Source organism: Populus euphratica, unplaced genomic scaffold, assembly GCF_000495115.2.
Source record: "Populus euphratica unplaced genomic scaffold, PopEup_1.0 scaffold6.1, whole genome shotgun sequence".
Classification (NCBI taxonomy): Eukaryota; Viridiplantae; Streptophyta; class Magnoliopsida; order Malpighiales; family Salicaceae; genus Populus; species Populus euphratica.
In genome coordinates this window covers 391,555-413,733 of record NW_011499849.1, presented here as the reverse complement: position 1 = coordinate 413,733, position 22,179 = coordinate 391,555, and the positions used below count along the sequence as shown (strand labels likewise).

The window sequence follows — 22,179 nt, the reverse complement described above, 5'->3', positions numbered from 1 at the left end:
CACAAAGTGGTCCTTTTTTATCTAGATTTCTTCAATATAATGAACTTCACATTTCAAATTTCTTTCAATTAAGTCATAAATTGCGCCAAATTAGTCTTTCAAAGTTTTAATTGTGTCCCTAGACTTTTAATGTTTGTGATTTGATCTAAAGTAGGCTTCTAAACTTATTTTTCTTCAATTGAGTCATCGATTGAATCCTTCAAACTCATTAGAAGCTTAGTCCTTAAACTTAATCAATTCCTTCAATTTTAGTCAAATTATCTTTCAAATTTAATGTTTGCTTCAACTAAGTACATATATAAATCAATTAAATATGTTAGAAATTTAATTAAATCCTTAAAGTTAACCAATTCTTCTAATTTTGTTCATTTTTTAATTTTAACCTCAATTTTCTTTCCGTTAAGTTTTTTTTTAGCTTGTCTTGTTAAAATTTCACAGTCTAACTATTCTTTTGATATTTTGATTTTTTGCATCTCAAAGGCTTGTCTTTTTGTATTCTGAATATATTTTTGAATTTTGAATTTTTTAAATAAAAATATATTTTTTATAAAAAATTTAAGAGATAAAAAATTAAGTTACAATAGTGATTGCAAGATGAAATAATGATCTAACTAAATTCATTTGTTAGGTGAAAGGAGATATACAATGAATATGATGATTTTTTTTTTAAATATAAGTGTCAATTTATATTGAGAAGAGTTAAAGAGTGAATTCTGAATCAAGGAGTTGTCATGAGAATGACTTCAATTGTCAATACATAATATGATAAAACGAGAGTTCATCAAAAGTTGATGAGAAGTATATATTATATGGAAATCATCTTAGTTTTATTGTGTTTATAAAAGGATTAGCAAAATAGTTTTTTTTTACATGATTGTTAATGTTAGTAAAAATGATGACGTAAATATTAATTATAAATTTTATGAATTTGCGAGTTTGACAAATATTTCTCTTAAACACGAGTTCTCATAGGGAGTTATCAAGTTATCTATTATTTTGAATTTGTGAGTTTGATAAATATTTTTCTTAAACACGAATTCTTATAGGGAGTTATCAAGTTATCTATTATTTTAATATTGGATGTATTCTTGTATCTTTTTGTGAAAGTTTATGAAATAATTTAGATATTTGGAATTTAAAAAGTGTTATAGCATCATCAGTGTAAAAATATAAATTATATATATTGATAATTATTAATGAACTTCGACGGAAGGTAAATTGAAGGTGTCCTTATGTGGAAAAAGAAATCCCCTATTTTTCACCTACACCATTTTTAATTGACACCACAACTAGAAAGAAAAACAAAAATCACACTAAAATTCAGGGGTGTTACATTGCCAGAGTGTTTTCTAAAAGCAAAAAAAAATAAAAAAATAAACTTAAGTAATAAACCTCACTGGATAAAATGAGTTCATTTCATTAAAACCACATGCAACCGTGATGATGTGATAACAAAAACATGCAACCGTGATAATATCAATTGAATCAAACAAAAGAAGATCGATTGTAATGACACGCATAAAAAAAATGTTTGTTAATATTTTGAAAAGAATTCAATAATCTTATTTGATAGTAAAGTAACAATCAAATGAAATTTAATAAAATAATATTTAAAATATATTTTTAATTGATTTATGGATATACATAGTATACCGATTAATAAAATATTAAAGGTTAAAATAAAAAATTATTAAAGGTTAAAATAAAAAATTATTTAATTTTTAAGAAGGATTTAAAAAATCCGAGTTAACCTGGATTAACTATTGAGATATCTAAATAGAAAATAAATTAACAAAAATTTATAGAACTCAATTTTCAACCAATTCAATATTAAAGAGTGAAATTAAAAAAATAATTAAAAAAACTTAGCTCAGATAAACTTGAATTAGCTTATAAAATCCGTGATCTAGATTGTGAGATTGAGATAACCCAAAAAACACAAATAAAAAAGCTCAATTTCTAACCACACAATAAAGAAGATTGAAATTTTAAAAATAAATCAATTAATAAAAAAAACACAACCAAGGTAAACATTGGCGAACCTCGCTATACTTGAGACATGAGTCACTAGATTGAGATAGCATCGTGAAAAACAAACAAAAAAAATTATAAATCTCAATTGTCAAGTAAACTAGTATTAAATGATAAAATTAATAGTAATAATAATAATACTAACAACTAGAACAATTATAATTAAATTTGACACCCAAAAAAATTGACAGGCAATTTTGTTTTTTAAGAGATAGTCAAACACAAAAATTGAGGGAATGGAGGAAAAAAAGAAAAAGAAGAAGAAGAATGGTCCAAACCAAAGGCATCCATTAACATGAATTATCAGCGAGAAAGCTTCCTATTATAATAACTTAATTTTATATTTTTTTAAATTTTTTTGAATGTTATTTTATTTTTATTTTTATCCATAAAAATCCAAAAAAATTAAAAAATATATTTTTCTCATGTCAATTGTTTTTTCCATAAAAACCAAGTTCATTGGGTTAATATGGATTAAATCATGTCAATTGGGGTAAAAACTAAATTTCAGGTTGTTTTGGGTTAAAACATCATTTTTAGTTAAAATCAAATTTATTGAGTTACTATAAGTCAAACCACATTGATTAGGATGCAAAATGAATTCTAGGGTAAAACTGAATTCATCATGTTAATACGGATTGAATTATGTCTGTCAAATAAAAAATATATTTTAAACTATTTTAGATCAAATTTGTTATTTTTTATTAAAATTTAATTCATCAAATTAAATTTAATTCATCAAATTTAACTGTTATTCTCGATTGTCAACCTAATATTTTTTAGTATTTAAAATTAATTTTATAGTAATTAAAATTAATTTTGAGTGATTGAAAGTAGCTTTTTTTTTTAATAGCAATTCAATAATTTTAGGTTTTAGTTTTATTTTTATATATTTATTATTATATATAATAAAACAAAATTAACAATGCAGACGTTTATTTCAACGGAGCAGGTGAATGTTTTTCTTCGAGACGGCTCAGTACCTTTTTCCGTGTTCCCTTGTTATAAATGCCTGTGTCCCCTCGGCGTTGGCATTGAAAGATTTGCAGAAAAGAGTGGGTAAAAAAAAAAAGGGAAGAGAAAAGAAGAAGTGAATATGAAAACTATTTTTTTTCTTCGAGATGGTAAAATATTGATTTTTTTAAAAAATAATTTAAAAAACACCAAAAATATCTATTAAAACCCAAATCTATCTGACTTCGTAAGTGCTTCTAGGATGAAGACAAGGTGAGTTTGTCTTCTAGGTGAGTTTGTTTTTTAGATATTTTATGGTTGTGATTTAAAAAAAATAAAAAATTATTTTTGATTGTTATTAGTATAATCGAGATATGTTTTTGATAAAAAAATTATATAATAAAAAATATATGTGAAGTGTTTGGATAAAATAATGTAATATTTTTTTTTCCTTACAAATGGGAAGAAGGATGAATTTTTTGATAACTTCAAGCAAACAGCCAATTTTTTTTGATAGGTCAAAACTCAGTTTTTATGGTAAACCTATTGCAATTGCGGCAATCACACTGTGGGATGATATTTAAAGAAGAATGGATGATATTTAATTGTTCCGTCGACATCTTAATACAAAATAAATAAATAAAACCTCTGTCGTAGGACTATCATTCACTTCGGCAGGACCTGGCAAAGGTCGCGTGAGCGTCACAGGACAGCGAAGATTAAGACTTCGAAGAGCAACTTTCAATAGCTAAGATAATCTAACGTCGTGTATTCGACGATAGGCTGTTTATTTTTATTTTTAAAAATATTTTTAATTTTTTAATTTTTTTAAATTAATTTTTTTGATATTTTTAAATTATTTTGATGTACTAATATCAAAAATTATTTTTAAAAAATAAAAAAATATTAGTTAAATATATTTTTAAATAAAAAACATTTTAAAAAACAACAACAATCATACTCTCAAACATACTATAACATTGTGAAATACACAATCATATTTTTTTTTATAACCAATATCAATTCTATTTTCAAAAAAGATATATTTTTTTATCTTTTAAAATATAAAAATAAATATTATATTTAATTTATAATTATTCACTAAGATTTAATCAGAATGTTAAAAACCTCTTATCAACTTTTTTTAAGGTTTAAATATAAAATTTAGTATCTATGAAGTGTGAAACTACAAACTAAAATATATCTTTATAAATTAAAAATATGAGGTGTAAAATAAATATGATGTTAAAATTTAAATTTTAAAATGATTAGGACTTCATTTAATAAAATAAAAATTTATTTACGAAGATAAATTTACCTTAAACCTTAGAAAAAAACTAATGAATAAAAATCTGATCTAGAAAAATAATCAAATAACAATATAGTTTATATTAAATAAAATACACGTTATGTATTTTTTCTATACTCAACAAATTTCTTATCTAAATTCTCACCAATTATAAATTTTTAATTGTTTAATCATAATTTTATAATTAAATTTAAAAATTCTTCCTGACAATACAATACCTCATCAGAGGCGAGAAAAGCTTGCCGTCGTCCCAACATCGCGCCTGCCACATATAATTTATTATTTATTGATATAATAAATTAATATCATGAGACTTTAGAAAAATACAAGTTTTCCTGGCCAATATAGTCAGCTGATTTTGAATTCATTACATGGACGGTGAATAATGAAGACACGTTACCAAGACTTTTCAATGTAAAAGAAACATAAGAAAAGGTTTAATTTAAAAAAATGAAATATTGAACAAATGAATATTACTCCTGCTAGTATTATTATTATTTAATTTGGACAAGTTTGAAAATATAAGTCAATAAATAATAATGATGAAGCCGACCAAATAAAAAATGAACAAGTTGAAGTCGGCCCCTTCCGAAGGGAAAATGGCCGTTGGCTTTTAAAAGCAAAATTGTCATGGCTAAACTTTGTTTTGTTCTCTCAATTCCCCTCGTGAGAGGAAAGTGAGTTTGATTTGTTGATTTTAATGTCACAGATCCCGGGATTATAGGCGGCTGCGTTTGTCCTATTCGCCTCCAACACGCTCACTTTAACATCATGTTTTTTGTTTATATATATTATTATTATTATTAATTTATAGCTATGGTCTTTGAAGTAATTATTATTATTATTGTTATTAATTTATAGCTATGGTCTTTGAAGTTTAGCGGCGTTATTTGACTGTTCTTTTCTGCTTCGCTTTGTACACGATCTCTTGATGTCGACATTTCAGGGAGGTATGCCTTGACTGTTTTACAATAAAAAAAGAAAAAGCATAGCAAACAATATATGATTTATAGAATGCATCGAAACCCAAAAATGGAATTAGCTTGTTTAAGATTCAAATAACGAGTGTTCCAGAATACTAGAAGGATAGCGTTAAAAAAACAACAACTACCTGTAACAATGGCACTGCGTTGGATTTCAAGGCCATTAAAACTTTCGAAAATACGAAAAAAAAAAAAACACAAGAAGAAGAAATAGAAAATACAGTGCAACCACGGCTTTAGGCAATCTGTTCATGCAATCGTTATCTAAGAAAAATAAAATTTTATTTGTTTTTATTTTTTATAAATATTTTAAAAAAATTAAAATTTTTAATTTATTTTAATTTAATATTCTTTTATTTATATTTTCAGATCATTTTTATATACTATTATTAAAAATAATTTTTATAAAATAAAGAATATAATTTTAATATTTTTTAAATAAAAAATATTTCAAAAACAATCATAATTACACGCTCAATTATTCATGTTTCGTAGAAAACCAAAACGCCCTACAAATTAAACCAGTTCTTTTGTGTTTATTTAAGGCTAACAAAAAAAATCTATTTGCTACGTTATGCACCATATATAGCAAAAAACGAAAATTATTTATAATATGAAAAAAAAAGTATGATTGATGGGATTTTCATATTCTATTTAGTTATTACATTTTTTTTTAGTAGTTTAGGTTTGTTTGTAATTGGATTTCATCAGATAAAGAATATAATTTTAATATTTTTTAAATAAAAAATATTTCAAAAACAATCATAATTACACGCTCAATTATTCATGTTTCGTAGAAAACCAAAACGCCCTACAAATTAAACCAGTTCTTTTGTGTTTATTTAAGGCTAACAAAAAAAATCTATTTGCTACGTTATGCACCAGAGATAGCAAAAAACGAAAATTATTTATAATATGAAAAAAAAAGTATGATTGATGGGATTTTCATATTCTATTTAGTTATTACATTTTTTTTTAGTAGTTTAGGTTTGTTTGTAATTGGATTTCAAACAATATTTTCTTGAATTTTAAATTTTTTTATTAGATCATAAATGTTAGATGTTAAATATAATATCTTGGTAGATCCATATACATCTAGAGCTCAACGTATAACTTAATCAAAAAATAATAGATGTAGCACTGGAGGTGTTAGCCCAGCGGTGAGAAAGACTTGTTCCTTTTTTCTACACCCGGGTTCAAGTCTCACTGTTCATGTTTGTTATCTCTGCAGTGTCTTACATGCTCACTAGATTTGCAGGATGTTTAATGAGCCGTGAGATTAGTCGTGGTGGGCGCAAGCTGACCCGAATACCTATATAAATAAAAAAAATAACAGATGTACTCGGATATCTATATAAATAAAAAAAATAACAGATGTAACATTTTGTTAAATCCATAAGTATTTAAGTTGAATATATAGCCGAGTCTAGAGGTGTTGGGCCGGACATGTTGCGAGACCCCTATGCAATTAAAAATGTTTCCATTTGAATTCAAGAATATTGAGTTTGATATCTTGTTGAATCTATATACACTTGAAATCAAACTAAAACTAAAAATATAAAGTCTGAAAAGAAGCTAAACCCACATTATATGATCTTAGTATTCTATCAATCTTAGATATTATATTGAGACACTGTCAATCTTTGACTCTTTTGATGATGATTTCTTAAATATATGGATCATATTTAAATTTTTTTAATATGAATATTAAGGTAAGTTTATTTTTACCTTAATACGACGAGTTTTGAAATTAATGATTATATAAGTTTTTAATAATTTTAAAATTTATAAAATTTAAACTAGTAATTTTTAAGAAGCATATTTAAAATTTGACTAATTAAGTTACATTTCATAAAATAAATAATGTTTAAAACTTAATAATTCATAAATGGTATAGAGTCAGCTAATAAACTTTTTTTCCTTTTCATTTGTTTTTTTGTATATCTTTATCTGAATTAGTACACTTCTAATTTGTGTCATTTTATCACCGTCCATGCTTCATGGACCTCGACCCATCAACATTAAGTTAAATGTCAGCTAAATTAAATAGCGATAAAGGGATAGAAATTAAGGACAAAATAAAGATATTCTCAACACCAAACCAGAATCAAAATATTTATTTATATGACTAGTGCTAACATAAAATAATGAAACCATCCTCACGTTTAAGGATCTCGCAGTATCCTATTATGATTCTCTGTATGCAAATATCTCAGAATATAAATTCCACTTAAAAGTTAAATGTCAATGTCATGTATCGAGAGAAGGAATCCATGAAACTCACGATTTCATTTCCAGAAAAATGTTTCTCATACGCTCCTTGAAGTGCCTTCTAATAGATCACGCATGAGGGCGGATACATGCGTGTTAAAGCACTCCATTGAAGTGTCCAATAAAATAATGTAATGGATCACCCACTTGTTCAAGAGTCTCCTCTCTCTACAGATATATAAGTAATTTTAAATTATTAATTTTTAAATTTAGTATTAATTTATTATCTTTTCTCTTACACTTCTCATTTTACATCACAATTATAATATTATTTGATTTTACTTAATTCAATTGATTTGATTTGATTTATTTTAATATCCATTCCAACTGTTACGAAACATTTTTAACATTCTATCTATTGATATTATTTAAATCTTGCTTCTTTAATATTTTATTTTAAATTTTTTAACACTCTATCCAAAACAACCCAAAAGCTTAAATTAAATTCCAGCTGGAAAAATCAGCTTAAATAATTATATAATTGTTTGCAGGAAGCATTTGACCTTCGTTTTTCCTCTTTAAAACCCCGCTCACTTCTGTTGCCAGATTCATCCCAATCTATTTTCTGGGCTGCGAGAGGGTTCAACTTAGAGAGCAAGAGCCTGTTGTTGTTTTTGTGAGTTCTAAAAAGAGAGAATGGGCTCCTTGGCATTCCTTGAAAATCCCCATGCAGTATGCATTCCCTATCCAGCTCAAGGTCACATAAACCCGATGTTAAAACTAGCCAAACTCCTCCATCACAGAGGCTTCCATATCACTTTTGTCAACACAGAGTACAACCACAAACGCATCCTAAGATCTCGAGGCCCCAACTCTCTTGATGGCCTCCCATCATTTCAATTCAAAGCTATCCCCGATGGACTCCCTCCAACAAGTAACGATGTCACACAAGACATACCATCACTATGTGAATCCACCAGCAAAACATGCTTGGTTCCTTTCAAAAACCTCATTACAAATCTTAACGACACGTCTTCATCCAATGTTCCTCCTGTAACTTGCATTGTTTCTGATGGAGTCATGAGCTTCACGCTTGAGGCAGCACAAGAGTTGGGTATACCTGAAGTTCTGTTTTGGACAACAAGTGCATGCGGATTTCTGGCTTATGCTCATTATCACCAGCTAATCGAGAAGGGTCTTACACCACTCAAAGGTTTGTTTTTAATGTCAAATGAACTACATACGCAGTTTATTTCACCTATTTCTTTTACTTTTTAATTAGTGACAAAACAATTAGCATATGCCGATTTTTTAATATTACAGTTTATTAGCAATAATTAATTAAGTCCGTCTTGGTAATCATTTTTTGTTTCCTTTTGAATTGCAGATGAAAGTTACTTATCCAACGGTTACCTGGATTCCGTGATAGACTGGATACCAGGCATGAAAGGCATCCGTCTGAGGGATATCCCAAGTTTCGTTAGAACCACCGATCCTGAAGATTTCATGCTGAAATTTGTAAAGGCGGAGACTGAAAGAGCTAAAAAGGCCTCTGCTATTGTTTTGAATACATATGATGCCTTGGAGCATGAAGGCTTGGTTTCTCTTGCTTCAATGTTACCTCCTGTGTACTCCATTGGTCCCCTTCACCTGCTCCTGAATCAGGTCACAGATAGTGATTTAAAGCTGATCGGATCAAACCTATGGATAGAAGAATCCGGGTGTCTTGAGTGGCTTGACTCAAAAGAACCCAATTCAGTTGTTTACGTAAATTTTGGAAGCATAACTGTCATGACAAGTGACCAATTAACAGAGTTTGCTTGGGGACTTGCAAATAGTGACCAGACATTTTTGTGGGTCATTAGGCCTGACCTTGTTGCGGGTGACTCCGCGATGTTACCCCCAGAGTTTGTTTCTGCCACTAAAGAGAGAGGTCTTTTCTCAAGTTGGTGCTCTCAGGAACAAGTACTAAGCCACCCATCCATTGGAGGTTTCTTAACACATAGCGGATGGAACTCCACAATTGAAAGTATTTGTGGAGGAGTGCCTATGATTTGTTGGCCTTTCTTTGCTGAACAGCAAACCAATTGTCGGTATTGTTGCACCGAATGGGGCATAGGCATGGAAATAAACAGTGATGTTAAGAGAGGTGAAGTTGAGAGCCTTGTTAGAGAGTTAATGGGAGGAGATAAAGGCCGTGAAATGAAAAAGAAAACCAGGGAGTTGAAGAAGATGGCAGAAGAGGCAATTACTTCCACCGGTTCATCTTGCATGAATTTGGACGACATGATTAACAAGGTGCTACTGTCTCCAAGAGATTAGTAAATTGATTAAGGTTTTAATTGGAGCAGAAATTTTTTATCTATTTAGAATAAATTCTTATTTTCGAAATAGAAGATTTCTTTCAAATTCTCCTTATAATTATTGTAATACCTTTACGCAACTCAAGTGAATGTTTTCTTTATATTAGACTTTTAGTTAGTACTTTATTTCACTTTCTTTCTTTAATTAATTAATTAGTGGATTTTTTTTCGTTGTTTGAAAGTGATTTGCACAACTTGAATTCAGATTCGTCTTATAAGAAATGAATTTGGAGTTGTAAAATGGAGCATCCACATTTTTGTTTTTCGCCCTTTATAGTCTTAGCTTATAGCTGTATCGTGGGAAATAAGGAAGGAAGGTGCATACTTTAAACCATTAAAGAAGTTGACATTGAAAACTTTAGTAGCATTGATAGTACATCCATTTAAATCGAACTACATGGTACATGCACTTGTTAAAGTTGATAATACGTTTTTCTTTCATTTTCATTATTGAAAATATAAGTTAATATATAATAATGAAGCCGACCACATAAAAACGACTACGTATAAGCCGTCCCTTGGCAAGGATGAAGAGGTGGCCGGTGGTTTTCAAAAGCAAAATTGTCATGGCTACCCTAACAACTTCGTTTTGTTCTCTCAATTCTCCTCATGAGAGGTAAGCGAGTTTGATTTGTTAAGTTAGAGTCATAGCTAGATATTATCATTCTATTGTCATGTTTTTTTTTTTATATATATATATATATATATTTTAATCTATAGTTATGGTCTTTGAGTTTTAGCATCCCCATGTTGGCTGTTCTTTTCTACTTCACTTTGTACATTATGGGGGAACGAGTTCTTTATGTCGACATTTCAGGGAGGTATGCCTTCACTATTTTACAAAAAATAAAATAAAAAATAGAGCATTGTAAACAATATATGATTTATATAATGCATCAAAATCCCAAAATGAAATTAACTTGTTTAAGATTTAAATAACAAGTGCTCAAGAATACTTGAAGGATAACGTTAAAAGACAACACGTACATGCAACAATTGCACAATGTTAGATTTCAAGGCCATTAAAACTTTTGAAAAGAAGAAAAAAAAATACAAGAAGAAGAAACGGAAAATACAGTGCAACCACGGCTTTAGGCGTAGAGCAGGCTATGACGGCCTTTGCTTTGGTCTTTTTCCCTGTGATTTATACGGGCATAGGGCTAAGATATGTTTATGTTTACACTTTCAAGTTTCGAAAACTGGCCTGACTTAAATCGATGATGAAAACACCTGGCTGAAACCCAAAAGGCCTATGAGCAATATTGAAATTGAGTCCTCTGAACACTGTAGAACCGCTTCGATCGTTTGCAGAGTCGCCTTTGCTAGCGTTTACCTTAGAAACAAGACTCGAACGGGTTGGGCTGGATTTGAGTCATTAGTCAGTAGTTTGAAGTGGGCGGGAAACAAAGCCCATTGAACTAAGCAAAAACACTTCCACTAATCCTCCTCATGATTCTCAAGTATGATTTAAGCCTGTTGCAAATGATAGACCTAATAAAAATTAAATTTATAGTTCGTCTATAACATCAACCTATGAATTAAGAGCAGACCATACTGTTTCAACTTTAAATAACACAAATTTTAGCTCAACCTATATATTACATAACTTTAATGGGATTTTCCAGAAAAAAAAGCTAAAAATCAAATGGCTGTTGAAATATAGAATATAAGAGGAGAACTCTTACTATGTATTGGGCTCAACTAAATGTAACCACGAGTTTATCTTTTCCATCCTCTCTTGGAACACTTATAATTCAAGATCGTTTCCTTTCCTTTCACTTTCACATTTTTTAATACCTTTGATGTGATATACCAAGTATATATATACCTCGTATTGTTGATTTGATTATGCAATTATTAGTTTGGGGATTATGACATACAAAACAAAAAATTAAAATCTTAAATGAAATCACATATGGAAATGAAATTCCATCAATTTTTTTGTCAAGACTTCCATTGAAAATTTCACGTCAATTCTGAAACTTTTTGAAAAACTTCCAAAATGTGTATCAACTTACCAATATATTAGCTGACGGAAAATTTTATCAAGAAAATAAATTGTGAAGGAATTGAATATGAAATAGAAAACCAAAGAGATATTTTTTGACTGTAGTAGTTCATTGCCTATTCCATCAGCATTTAATGATGACAAAATCTTCATTATATACCGATGAAATATTCCATCATTATTTTTTAATTTTCTGATAGTGATTCTCTTTTTTCTTTCTTATGAGTAGATTTGCATTTTCTTCTACTCCAAGGCCACAAGTTTGAATTTATTGGATTTGTGCTCTAGAAAACAGGGAATCTATGTGTGTGATCCAGGTTTTTTTTTACAAAGGAAAAGATTCAATTTTCAATCTTGGAAGGAGGAACAACACTAATGCTCATCGTGAAACTACCCATTGGTAAAACCTATGTAGTTGCACAATAATGTATGTTTCAGGAGCAATAATCCTTCAATGCAGTTGGAGTATACGCTAGTTCTTTCATATCTAGATAGAATCGATTCATGATATTTTTTTCAGCGCACGTGAATAAGTAAAAGGAACATTATATCCAGAAGCATGTAACAAATGTTTTCACCTGTTTACGAATATTGCTTCTATACGCAATAATAAGAAACTAGAAACGTGAAACGTACTATAAACAAATTTGAACATAATCTTACCCTGCAGAGTCATTTTTTTATCACAACAAAGGCTTCTCCACACGCCAATTTTATGCGGAAATACAAGCATGGTACCCTTTCATTGATTTAGAAGGGGCCTGCCTTGGATACAGATCTTCTTATTGCAACATAACGATAAAGGAAAGAAAAGAAGTGGATCCATGTCTTGATACTTAGCTCTCACCATAGGTTCCGAGTCCAGTTATTCCTGGGACAATCACATCTCCATTAATTTTATCTCGTGGAGCTAGAAGCACTTTGTTTATCATTTTCTCCAAATTCAAGCATGATGACCCAGTGGGACTAGCAGCGGCTTCTTCTGCCTTTCTTTTCCACTCCTTGGCTTTATACTTCATTACCTGTCCTTGATCTCCCTCCATCAGTTCTCTAACAAGACTTTCAATTTCATTTCTTTTAACATCGCTGTCTATTTCCATCCCTATGCCTAACTTGTTACAACAGAACCAGCAATTGGTTTGTTGCTCTGAAAAGAAAGGCCAACAAATCACGGGCACGCCACAGCACAAACTGTCTAGTGTAGAGTTCCATCCACTATGGGTCAAGAACCCTCCAATGGAAGGGTGCTGCAGGACTCGTTCTTGTGGACACCAACCAGCTACTAGGCCCCTTTCTTTTGTTTCAGCCACAAATTCTGGAGGAACTATAGCTGAATCACCAACAACGAGATCAGACCTAATGACCCACAAGAAAGTGCACATGCTGTTTGCAAGTCCCCAAGCAAATTCAATGAGTTGTTGCGGGGTCATGACTGTGATACTACCAAAGTTGACATAGATAACCGAGTGTGGTTCTTTAAAATCGAGCCATTCAATAAAACCAGGTTCTTCTTTCCACAAATTGGATGCTATAGAGTTCAAGGCATTTTCTTGGTCCTGATTTTCGAGTAACTGAAGAGGACCAATGGTGTAGAGATGAGGGAGGGTGGAAGTAAGAGGCTTTAAGACCTCTGACTCCAAGTCATCAAAGGTGTTCAAAATAACAGCAGAAGCATTTTGAGCACTCTCCACTTCTCCAATTGCAAAATTGAGCATTATATCTCCAGGATCTGTTGTTCTGATAAAGGTTGGCAAATATTTCAAGGAGATACCTTCCATACCAGGAATCCAATCAATAACGGTGTCCAAATACCCATTTGTTAAGTAACTTTCATCTGCATGTCACCCACAAGGCTATATCAGGACCATGATTTTATCATATACATGTGTGTGTGTGTGTGTGTGATAACGAACACAGGAGATCTACTTACAATGGTGAACATAAAATTAGTTATCATATATATGTATATAGTGGTAAAATCTAGCCAGGCTAGAAGCTTTAAAAATAATTTTTTACCTTTAAGAGGCACGTAGCCCTTTTCAATTAAAGGGCGATATTGCAAATAGGACATGAAGCCACAAACACTGGCTGTCCAGAAAAAAACGTTAGGAATACCTAGTTCCTGAGCAGCTTTGAGTGTAAAGCTCATGATGCAATCAGAGACTATACAGGTGACTGGAGGAACTTTGGAAGAAGAGGTGTTATTGAGTCTGGATAGAAGGTCTCTGAAAGGAGCTAAGCAATTTTTCTTGGTGGAATCGCAGAGAGATGGCACATGCTGAGTGGAGTCAGCATCTGAAGGTGGGAGTCCATCAGGAATTGTTTCAAACCGAAAAGTTGAGAGGCCATCGAGGGAGTCAAGGCCTCTAGATCTTAGGAGGCGTCGATGGTTGAATTCCGTGTTAACAAAAGTGATATGGAAGTCCTTTTGGTGAAGAATTTTTGCTAGTTTGAGCATTGGATTTATGTGGCCTTGGGCTGGGAATGGTAAGCAAACCACATGAGGAGGACATTTTTCGGTGGCTAAAGAAACCATTTTGCTCTTTCTGCTTGGCAAATTTGCTTGGAGTGTGCGTTAATATATATATATAGAGAAAGGCAGCTCTTGACAAATTTTTGGTTTGGTAGACGTCTTGACAATTTTCCAGCCCAGTATATTGTTTTTATCTGGTAAAGTTTTGGGTTTCTAGGTGATGAAAAGGCTCCTTGGCTAGATGCCAACATATGGTTAAAAGATTACAAAAGAAAAGGAAGAAGAAGAAGCTAGATGCCATCGAAAAAGTTCTAATTCTTTGGCTGTAGTTATATATTCTATTGTTTGGAACTTTCGAATTCATTAGATGAAAAATTTAATTTTCATGAGAAAGCATAATGAATTATGCGTGCGATAACTTTTTCTCGTTTCATTATAGACATGTATTGGAATTCTATTTCTTATAAATTTCTTATTTTTTTATTAAAAAATAATTTTTTTAAATATTTTAAATCATTTTAATACAATCATCTTAAAAATAATTTTTAAAAAATAAAAAAATATCATTTTAATATATTTTAACATAAAAAATATTTTAAAAAATAATTACAATTACACTTTCAAACAAACACTTATTTCTAACAAGTATCTATCTTGATATCTTAAAATTTAAATTTAAATTCTATTTTTTCCTTTTGAAAACTCAATAAAAAACTAGTTTGTTGAACATGTGCTTCTGTAATATTGTAAAATTCAACAAAGCTTACCAAGTCAATATAATTACTTGTCAACTTTAACTTTTGATTTTGATTGAAATCGAGTTTTAAAGTAAATTGAAAGTTATTCAATGATAATTTAATATTTTTTAATAAAATAATTAGAATGATGACTTTTTAAATAGATACACATTAAACTAGATTAAATTATTCAATTAATAATCTAGGGTATGATCATGACTCAGATTAACAACTTTATATTTAAAAATTTAATTTTTATTTAATTACATGGTTATATAAAAAGATATTACTAGGAAAGACAACAATTGAAATCATTGAGGTATATTTTTTTCAATCTTAATTTTATTTTTTATTAATGCATCTCTTTATTATTTTAATAAAAACATTTTTTATTGTAAGCACTATTTTTAAAATAAAAACCTATCATAATTTCAAAAGCAAGTTTAAATCAATATTAAAATAATCTTAATATTTTGTGTGTGATTGAAATAAACAAAATTAATAAATATGGTGAAATAATGTCAAAAATCAATTAAAAACTTAAACAAAAGAAATTTTATTTTTATTTAAAAAATTAATAAATATGGTGAAATAATATCAAAAATCAATTAAACAAAAGAAATTTTATTTTTATTTAATATAAATGATGAGTTTTTATTTCTTGTTTTGGCATATCATGCACATAATAATTGAAAAAATAATTGTTAATATTCCCATAAAAACCTAAAATAATATTTAAAAACACGGAAAATTGAATATTAATTTAAATATCATATTTTTTATAATGCACTTCAATAAAAATAAAAAAATATACTGAAAAAAAACTTTTTTAAAAAGGAGGCATATGTGCTAAAAAGATGAGCTTGCTGGCCGGTCCTAGCCAAAAAAAAAAAAGAGTGCTTGGATGTAAAGGTATTTATTTATTGTTCCGGACATTATAAAGTTCGGTAGTGTTGCATATTAAAAAATAAAATAAATTTTTTTATAATTTATTTTATCTTGTTTTTAATTAACCAAATAAAATAAAAATATATTTACTTTATTTTATATATCATTATCAAACATCACTCTGTATTGATTTTTTTGTTTCTTTTTTTGCCTTTTATCATAGTTGTTTTCATTTATTTTAATTTAAAACCCTAATTAAATAGTTGTTTACAGTGTATGTAAATAAACAGTGTGGATATACATCGCTTAAAGCTGTAAGCTCATGACGTGTTTGATGTGTGAACACTCGTGGATTGGTCCCCGAACAAACCTAGAAGAGTTTTGTCACTTGCGGTAATGACGAACCAGCCTCGCTCCGCTCCGTTTAATGCAAAGCCGGCTGGAGTACAATGATCATTTGGACTATGATTTAATGCTTCCATTTAATTAAAAAAATTAAAATTAAGTAATATTTTATAAAATAAAAACTCAAATCACTTGATGGATCTAAAAAACAGACCACTGATCGCAAACTCCATCGTCACATATATCTACAGTGATATCAAATAGCTAACTGGTGAAGGAAAGTGAACTAACGACAGAACTCAACGGCAACAACGTGCAAACCGACTGTATTTAGTGCAATCATTTGTTAATTTAATGTAATTAATGATTTTGTTGAATAATTGATAAAATTGTTATTAATTTAACACATTATTTGCCAGATTCTTCGTACAATTATTAATAGCTGAATGAAATCCTGAGAATTGCATTATTCCTATATGAATACAAAATTTGAATAGTAAAATAACATAACATAATGATATGTCAACAATCATGTAGATTCGAGCACTGTTTCAAATTATAATAATTTGATATTCCGGGATGCTTGGGACTCCATGTTGTGTTACGAGATTGCCATGCTTTACTCTCTTGATGAGTTGTCTTTTCTTTTAATTCTATTATGTTTTGTGTCATAATTTAATTTTTATCTCCTTTTAAAGAACAAAAAATTATATTAAAATATTTTGACATAAAATTTGATAAATTCTTCAAAAGAAAATAGTTATTGAAAAATGATCCATATATATATATATATATATAGGGATAAAGTTGGAAAAACAATGAAATTCAAAAAGCGATGACCAAGACAGAGCATGTGCAAAATGGTCATGAATAATTTTTGAAGGACAAATTAGGGATATTATTGAAGAAGAAATGAAGAAAGAGGTTGAAATTGACTAGAATTTAAAGAATTGAACGATCAAGAATCAAAATGAAAGGGGTAAAAAAATTTAGGAATCTTATTAAGTCAATTAAAGGCTTAATTAAAAAGAAAAAGATACATTGGAGTTCTTTATTTTAAATGTGAAGAACTAGTCGAATCTAAAGAATGAAACTTCGAATATCTTTTGTCTAACGAGTGTTGGTTGCAGATTCTTAACCCTTCGATTACTAATCACCCTGGCCCGATTCCTGAAAAGAAATAGAGATGTATTAAAACGCCAAGAGATGGCGGAGGAGGAGTTACAAATCTGCAAAAAACAAACAGATTGTGCAGCAGAAACAGAACGAAGAGGGAAAGGCCAAGAGAACCACATGAAACAGACAGAGAGACAGAGCATCAAATTTTGCAGCATGTAGCTTTGCCTCCACACAAAAACAGAGCTGTCAAGCTAAACTACCATCACCGACTATCCAAAGCAACTACTGGTTAGGCTAGCTATCAAGAAGGTTTCTACATCTACTGTAAATTAAGTTTTTATACTAGACGTACGGCTCTACGGCACTGATGTTTTCCAACCAGTTGAAAGATCACCCTTCCCACCACATTGAGGCAACAAGGGCAAAAGGAAACATGACATAATTTTTTCCTAGAGAGCAAAAACCAATATCATGAGAGGGTAAAAAAGGTTGCCATTGCCGAACAGATTTAGTTACTGGCCTATTTGAGGTGCATTAGATTTTAGCAAAGATGGACCCTTAATATATGCACCTAGCATGCAGTTCGTCACAAATATTTTAAATAGGAAGAGATGAAGCATCATCAAGCAGCTCGACCCCATCAAACGAAGGAGGAGAGGGACCGTGGCCTAAGCCAAATGATTTGATGTGATCTTTGAGTGATCTCTTATGCTTAAAGTCAGAGCCGCACACACAAAGCCAACGCTTGCCACAATTTTTCTGGTGGGTTCGCCAGTCGCCTTTCACAGCCAAGAATTTTCCACACTTGCGACACATGAACGTTTTAAGTCCATGCTTCCTCTTATAATGTGTTTGCAATGTTCGAAAATCTTTCAGGGGCTTTGCTCTTGGGTGTTCGATATTGTTCTTGCACCCTTCGGCGCAACAGTAGCAGGGAATGCCTAACATGGCCCGTGGTTGTGTTCCCTTCAGCGATTTAGGTCCTCTACGATACTGTGATCCATGACCCCACAAGTGCATCTGGCACAGAAATCGTGCGATGCGGCAAGAATACAAGCAAAATGAAATGTTAAATTAAGAAACAAGAATGTTGCAATACTTCTTTTTAAAATTGAAAAAAAAACATCGAAACATGCAGTGGATATACAAGATTTAATTAATTAGCATGCATGTGACTTGAACATGAAGATTGTTGTAGCGGTTGAAGGTCTTGAAGCAGACATGGCAAGAAAAATGAGTAAAGCCGATGAGTATTTGCTCAGGAGTTGGTGTCCAATATTGTTTAGCAGTTAGATTGACATTTCCCTTGACATTTTGATCAATGGAGCTATGGCCGGAATAATCAGGAAGGCCAATCCTTATGGCCATCGTAACATCTGCATCCATGTCTTCATCGCCAATTGCTTTGGGATTTTCACTGAATGGTGCCTCTGGAGAATTGATTAGGGAGCTCAGAAATGGGTAGTGCCGCGAGAACTATGACCAGTGCCTGGAAAGAGATCGAGTGGCTCGATATCACTGTGGTTAGTAGATGAAGAAGCTATGAGACAAGAATTGATTGAAATATCTGAAGGCTCCATCCTAGAAGAGCAATGCTAATTAACATGAATTAATGGGTACATAATGTCTACTTGATTAACTTAGGTTTTTATAATGAGGTCAGTGCTAATATGCTTGACTGGTGATCACGAGAGAATAATGCGGTTGAATTTCAAATCTGTTGCTACAGTACCCGAACCACACTAATATTAACACCAAGAGACAGCCATCACATGACATTTAATGTGATGGTCCCACCATCACATGGTATGGGACCATACACAACATGGCTCGATATCACTGTGGTTAGTAGATGAAGAAGCTATGAGACAAGAATTGATTGAAATATCTGAAGGCTCCATCCTAGAAGAGCAATGCTAATTAACATGAATTAATGGGTACATAATGTCTACTTGATTAACTTAGGTTTTTATAATGAGGTCAGTGCTAATATGCTTGACTGGTGATCACGAGAGAATAATGCGGTTGAATGAAAACAACGTTTGCCAACGAGCTCATAAATCTATCCTGATTGTTCTGTTCATCTACATTTGGAATGGAAAGGAAATAACTTAATTTCTGAGGCCCATGCCAGCTTAACTTGGAAAGAGTTACACTACAGCAGGTTAAAACTCTAAGGCAATGCGTTACAGAATCCGGTGAACTCTTAACGGTGGCTTTGACATTACTTAGAGAGAAATCGGAGAGAAATCTAAAGAGAGTTTGCAATATTGCAGGGTGGTGATCGTTATTTTCTAATTTAGGAGGTGCATGTGGACCTATCGTATAATCATGCGATACAAGTTTTGTTCTCTTTCACGATTTTGGCGGTACTATCAGCGAAAGCATGATAATTCCCACGAGCATGTTAACGATTTTTCTCCCACGTCAAAGGAGAAATATATAAATAGTTTGCCTCAGCGGCGATGTCGATGTTATAATACAAATGAGTTATCATCACTCAGCCAGCTCTATTGTTAAAATGCTTTCCGTTAAATTCATTAAAAATGATAACTCATTTGTATTATAACAACAACATTTTTGTCATAAATTCAAATGATGAATTAATTGGATAATGTTGGAGGATCTATTTGGGAATTGTTTTAACTTAGAGATTTAGTTGGGAATCACGTGATGGTTCGGGAACAAATGAATTAATTTTATTTTATTTTTTTTAGATTTTAAGTTCTGAGCTCAATCTAAGAATTTTGCAAGATGGAGAAGAGAAATCGGAATGGGTCCGGTGAGTGTGAAAAAACCGGAAACCGGAATGGGTCCGGTGAGTGTTAAAATACCGGAATAAGGGTATTGTGATTATCATTTAATTTGTAACACACATATGAATAAGGTTAATGGCAGGACTCTAATCTCCTTTTTCTTTTCTTTTCTTGTTTTGCAGAAGAAACCTGAATCTCCTTAGTACATGGAAAAGGCATTTTATGAGACCAGCTAGTTGCTAGCTCAGGATATAAACATGTGAATCAGAGTCAAATATTTTAGATAAATATTAACTAGTCATTTGCCTGATGTGAACTGCAGGTTAAATAATAATATTTTGAAATGTATAATATGTTTGAAATGATAATATCATCATAACTTGAAGATTGTTTTGGATGCATGTCTACTGCTCTTTGGTTTGTTTTAAGTTTCAAAAAAACAAAAGAGGTGATTGTGCTTGATTAACATGAAATAATGCTGAAATTTTGAGGAAAAATAGTTTCAAAATCACTGGTGTATGCCAAAAAGACACGGCTGGAACAGTATTGATATACATCCTTCGCTTTCGCATTCAAGTATAGCAGAACCTTACCTTTTCATGTACATCCTTCACTTTTTTTAATTTGATTTCTGTTTGAGTTTTTTTAAAATTACTAAAAATTTAGATAATTGTTAATTTTAAAATTTATAAAATTAATCAAAATACATTTAAGCTAATTTAAACATCTATGTTAATAAAAAAAAACTTATAAAACTTATAGCTGAACCTGTTCATATGAACTTATATTCAGTTGCATGAGTCTTATGAACTTATAGCAGAACCTGTTCGTATGTACTTATATTCAGTTGCATGAGTCTTATGAAAAAGTGTTTTTATTGGAGCTTTGAAATCTTCAGGACATATTATAAGGTCACCTTGGCTCAGCAAATCTCGTGTTAGCTTGAAGTTTTTGTCTCAGTGTGGTGCCTCTCTCGTTTCTTTTAGGACAATATAGGGATGTGATGGCCCGAATGTTATATAGACAGTGAAAAAAATAAAATATAATTATTTGGAAGTTTTTTAAATTTTAATAAATAAATTTAGAAATTTTTAGAAATTTATTACTTAAAATTTTATCTTCTTTGATTTTGTATAACTCTTTAAATATTAGATTTTTGTGAATTATAAAGCATTCAATTATTCAAAACCACTAATAAAAAATCTTTTAAATTCTTATTTAGAAGAAATAGATTGTTATATTTAAGCACTAATTCTCTATTTTGTGATTTACATAATTTTTTTATTTAACAAAAAATTATATCTAAAATGAAAGGCATAACTCACTATTTATAGACAAATCTGAAAAATCCTATAAATTGATAAGATATCAATTTACGCCTTGAATAATATCTATATATTAATTCAGAATAATTTTAAAAATTAAATGAATTAATTTCTTACTTGATTTTTTTAAATCTAAAAATATAATTTATGTATTAATTATATTTTAGTTCTTAATTTTTAAAATATATTTTAATTAAGTGATATTTAATTAAATTATTTCAATTTAATTTTTTATTATTGATTTTTAATATATATGATTTATTAGGTTTTAATATATTGGGGATAATATAAATTCTAATTCTAAAATTAAATAAATTTTCTCTACAGTAAAACACAAAAGTTAATATTAATTGGCTCGTGATAAGTTGTACCAGGATATTATTTCGACATTGAGGGTTCTACAGTAAAACACCATTGTTTTTTTAGTTTTTAGTTTTTATTTTTTTGTTAATATTAATTGGCTCGAGATAAGTTGTGCCAGGATAAATATAAATCGCTAATGATGAGTCGGCTTACTGACAGTACAAGCTATAAATGTACAGCTAAAACTTACATATTTCTGTATTAAACCTTATTTTTTATTTTTTTAATATATATTTAAAAAATATTAAATTAATTATTTTTTAATAATTTTAATGGACTATATTAAAAATAAAAAATATATTTAAAATAAAAAA

The 22,179-nt window shown here is 30.2% G+C and overlaps 3 protein-coding genes across 3 annotated transcripts; 1 reads left to right on the top strand and 2 right to left on the bottom strand.

The window, feature by feature from the left end:
* Window positions 1–8,079: 8,079 nt before the first annotated feature.
* On the top strand, window positions 8,080–9,957 carry LOC105120138 (7-deoxyloganetin glucosyltransferase). The gene is made up of 2 exons (XM_011018332.1): window positions 8,080–8,701; window positions 8,876–9,957. The coding sequence occupies exons 1-2, from the start codon at window positions 8,185–8,187 to the stop codon at window positions 9,808–9,810; spliced, it is 1,452 nt and encodes a 483-aa protein (XP_011016634.1). The 5' UTR covers window positions 8,080–8,184; the 3' UTR covers window positions 9,811–9,957.
* A 2,716-nt stretch (window positions 9,958–12,673) lies between these two features.
* Window positions 12,674–14,470, bottom strand: LOC105120129 (7-deoxyloganetin glucosyltransferase-like). The gene is made up of 2 exons (XM_011018322.1): window positions 13,876–14,470; window positions 12,674–13,693 (listed from the first exon to the last, which is right to left on the bottom strand). Exons 1-2 carry the CDS (start codon window positions 14,393–14,395, stop codon window positions 12,696–12,698), a joined length of 1,518 nt encoding a protein of 505 aa, XP_011016624.1. The 5' UTR covers window positions 14,396–14,470; the 3' UTR covers window positions 12,674–12,695.
* A 3,318-nt stretch (window positions 14,471–17,788) lies between these two features.
* On the bottom strand, window positions 17,789–19,001 carry LOC105120120 (protein TRANSPARENT TESTA 1). Its single transcript, XM_011018310.1, is given in 3 exon segments — window positions 17,789–18,441; window positions 18,604–18,893; window positions 18,896–19,001. Coding segments are annotated over 3 exon segments (819 nt in total). The 3' UTR covers window positions 17,789–18,018.
* Between the last annotated feature and the right edge of the window lie 3,178 nt (window positions 19,002–22,179).

Coding starts and splice junctions, on each gene's coding strand:
- LOC105120138 (XM_011018332.1), top strand. CDS start 8,185: ATGGGCTCCTTGGCATTCCTTGAAAATCCCCATGCAGTATGCATTCCC. Junction 8,702..8,875: donor GGGTCTTACACCACTCAAAG/GTTTGTTTTTAA, acceptor TTTGAATTGCAG/ATGAAAGTTACTTATCCAAC.
- LOC105120129 (XM_011018322.1), bottom strand. CDS start 14,395: ATGGTTTCTTTAGCCACCGAAAAATGTCCTCCTCATGTGGTTTGCTTA. Junction 13,694..13,875: donor GGGCTACGTGCCTCTTAAAG/GTAAAAAATTAT, acceptor GGTGACATGCAG/ATGAAAGTTACTTAACAAAT.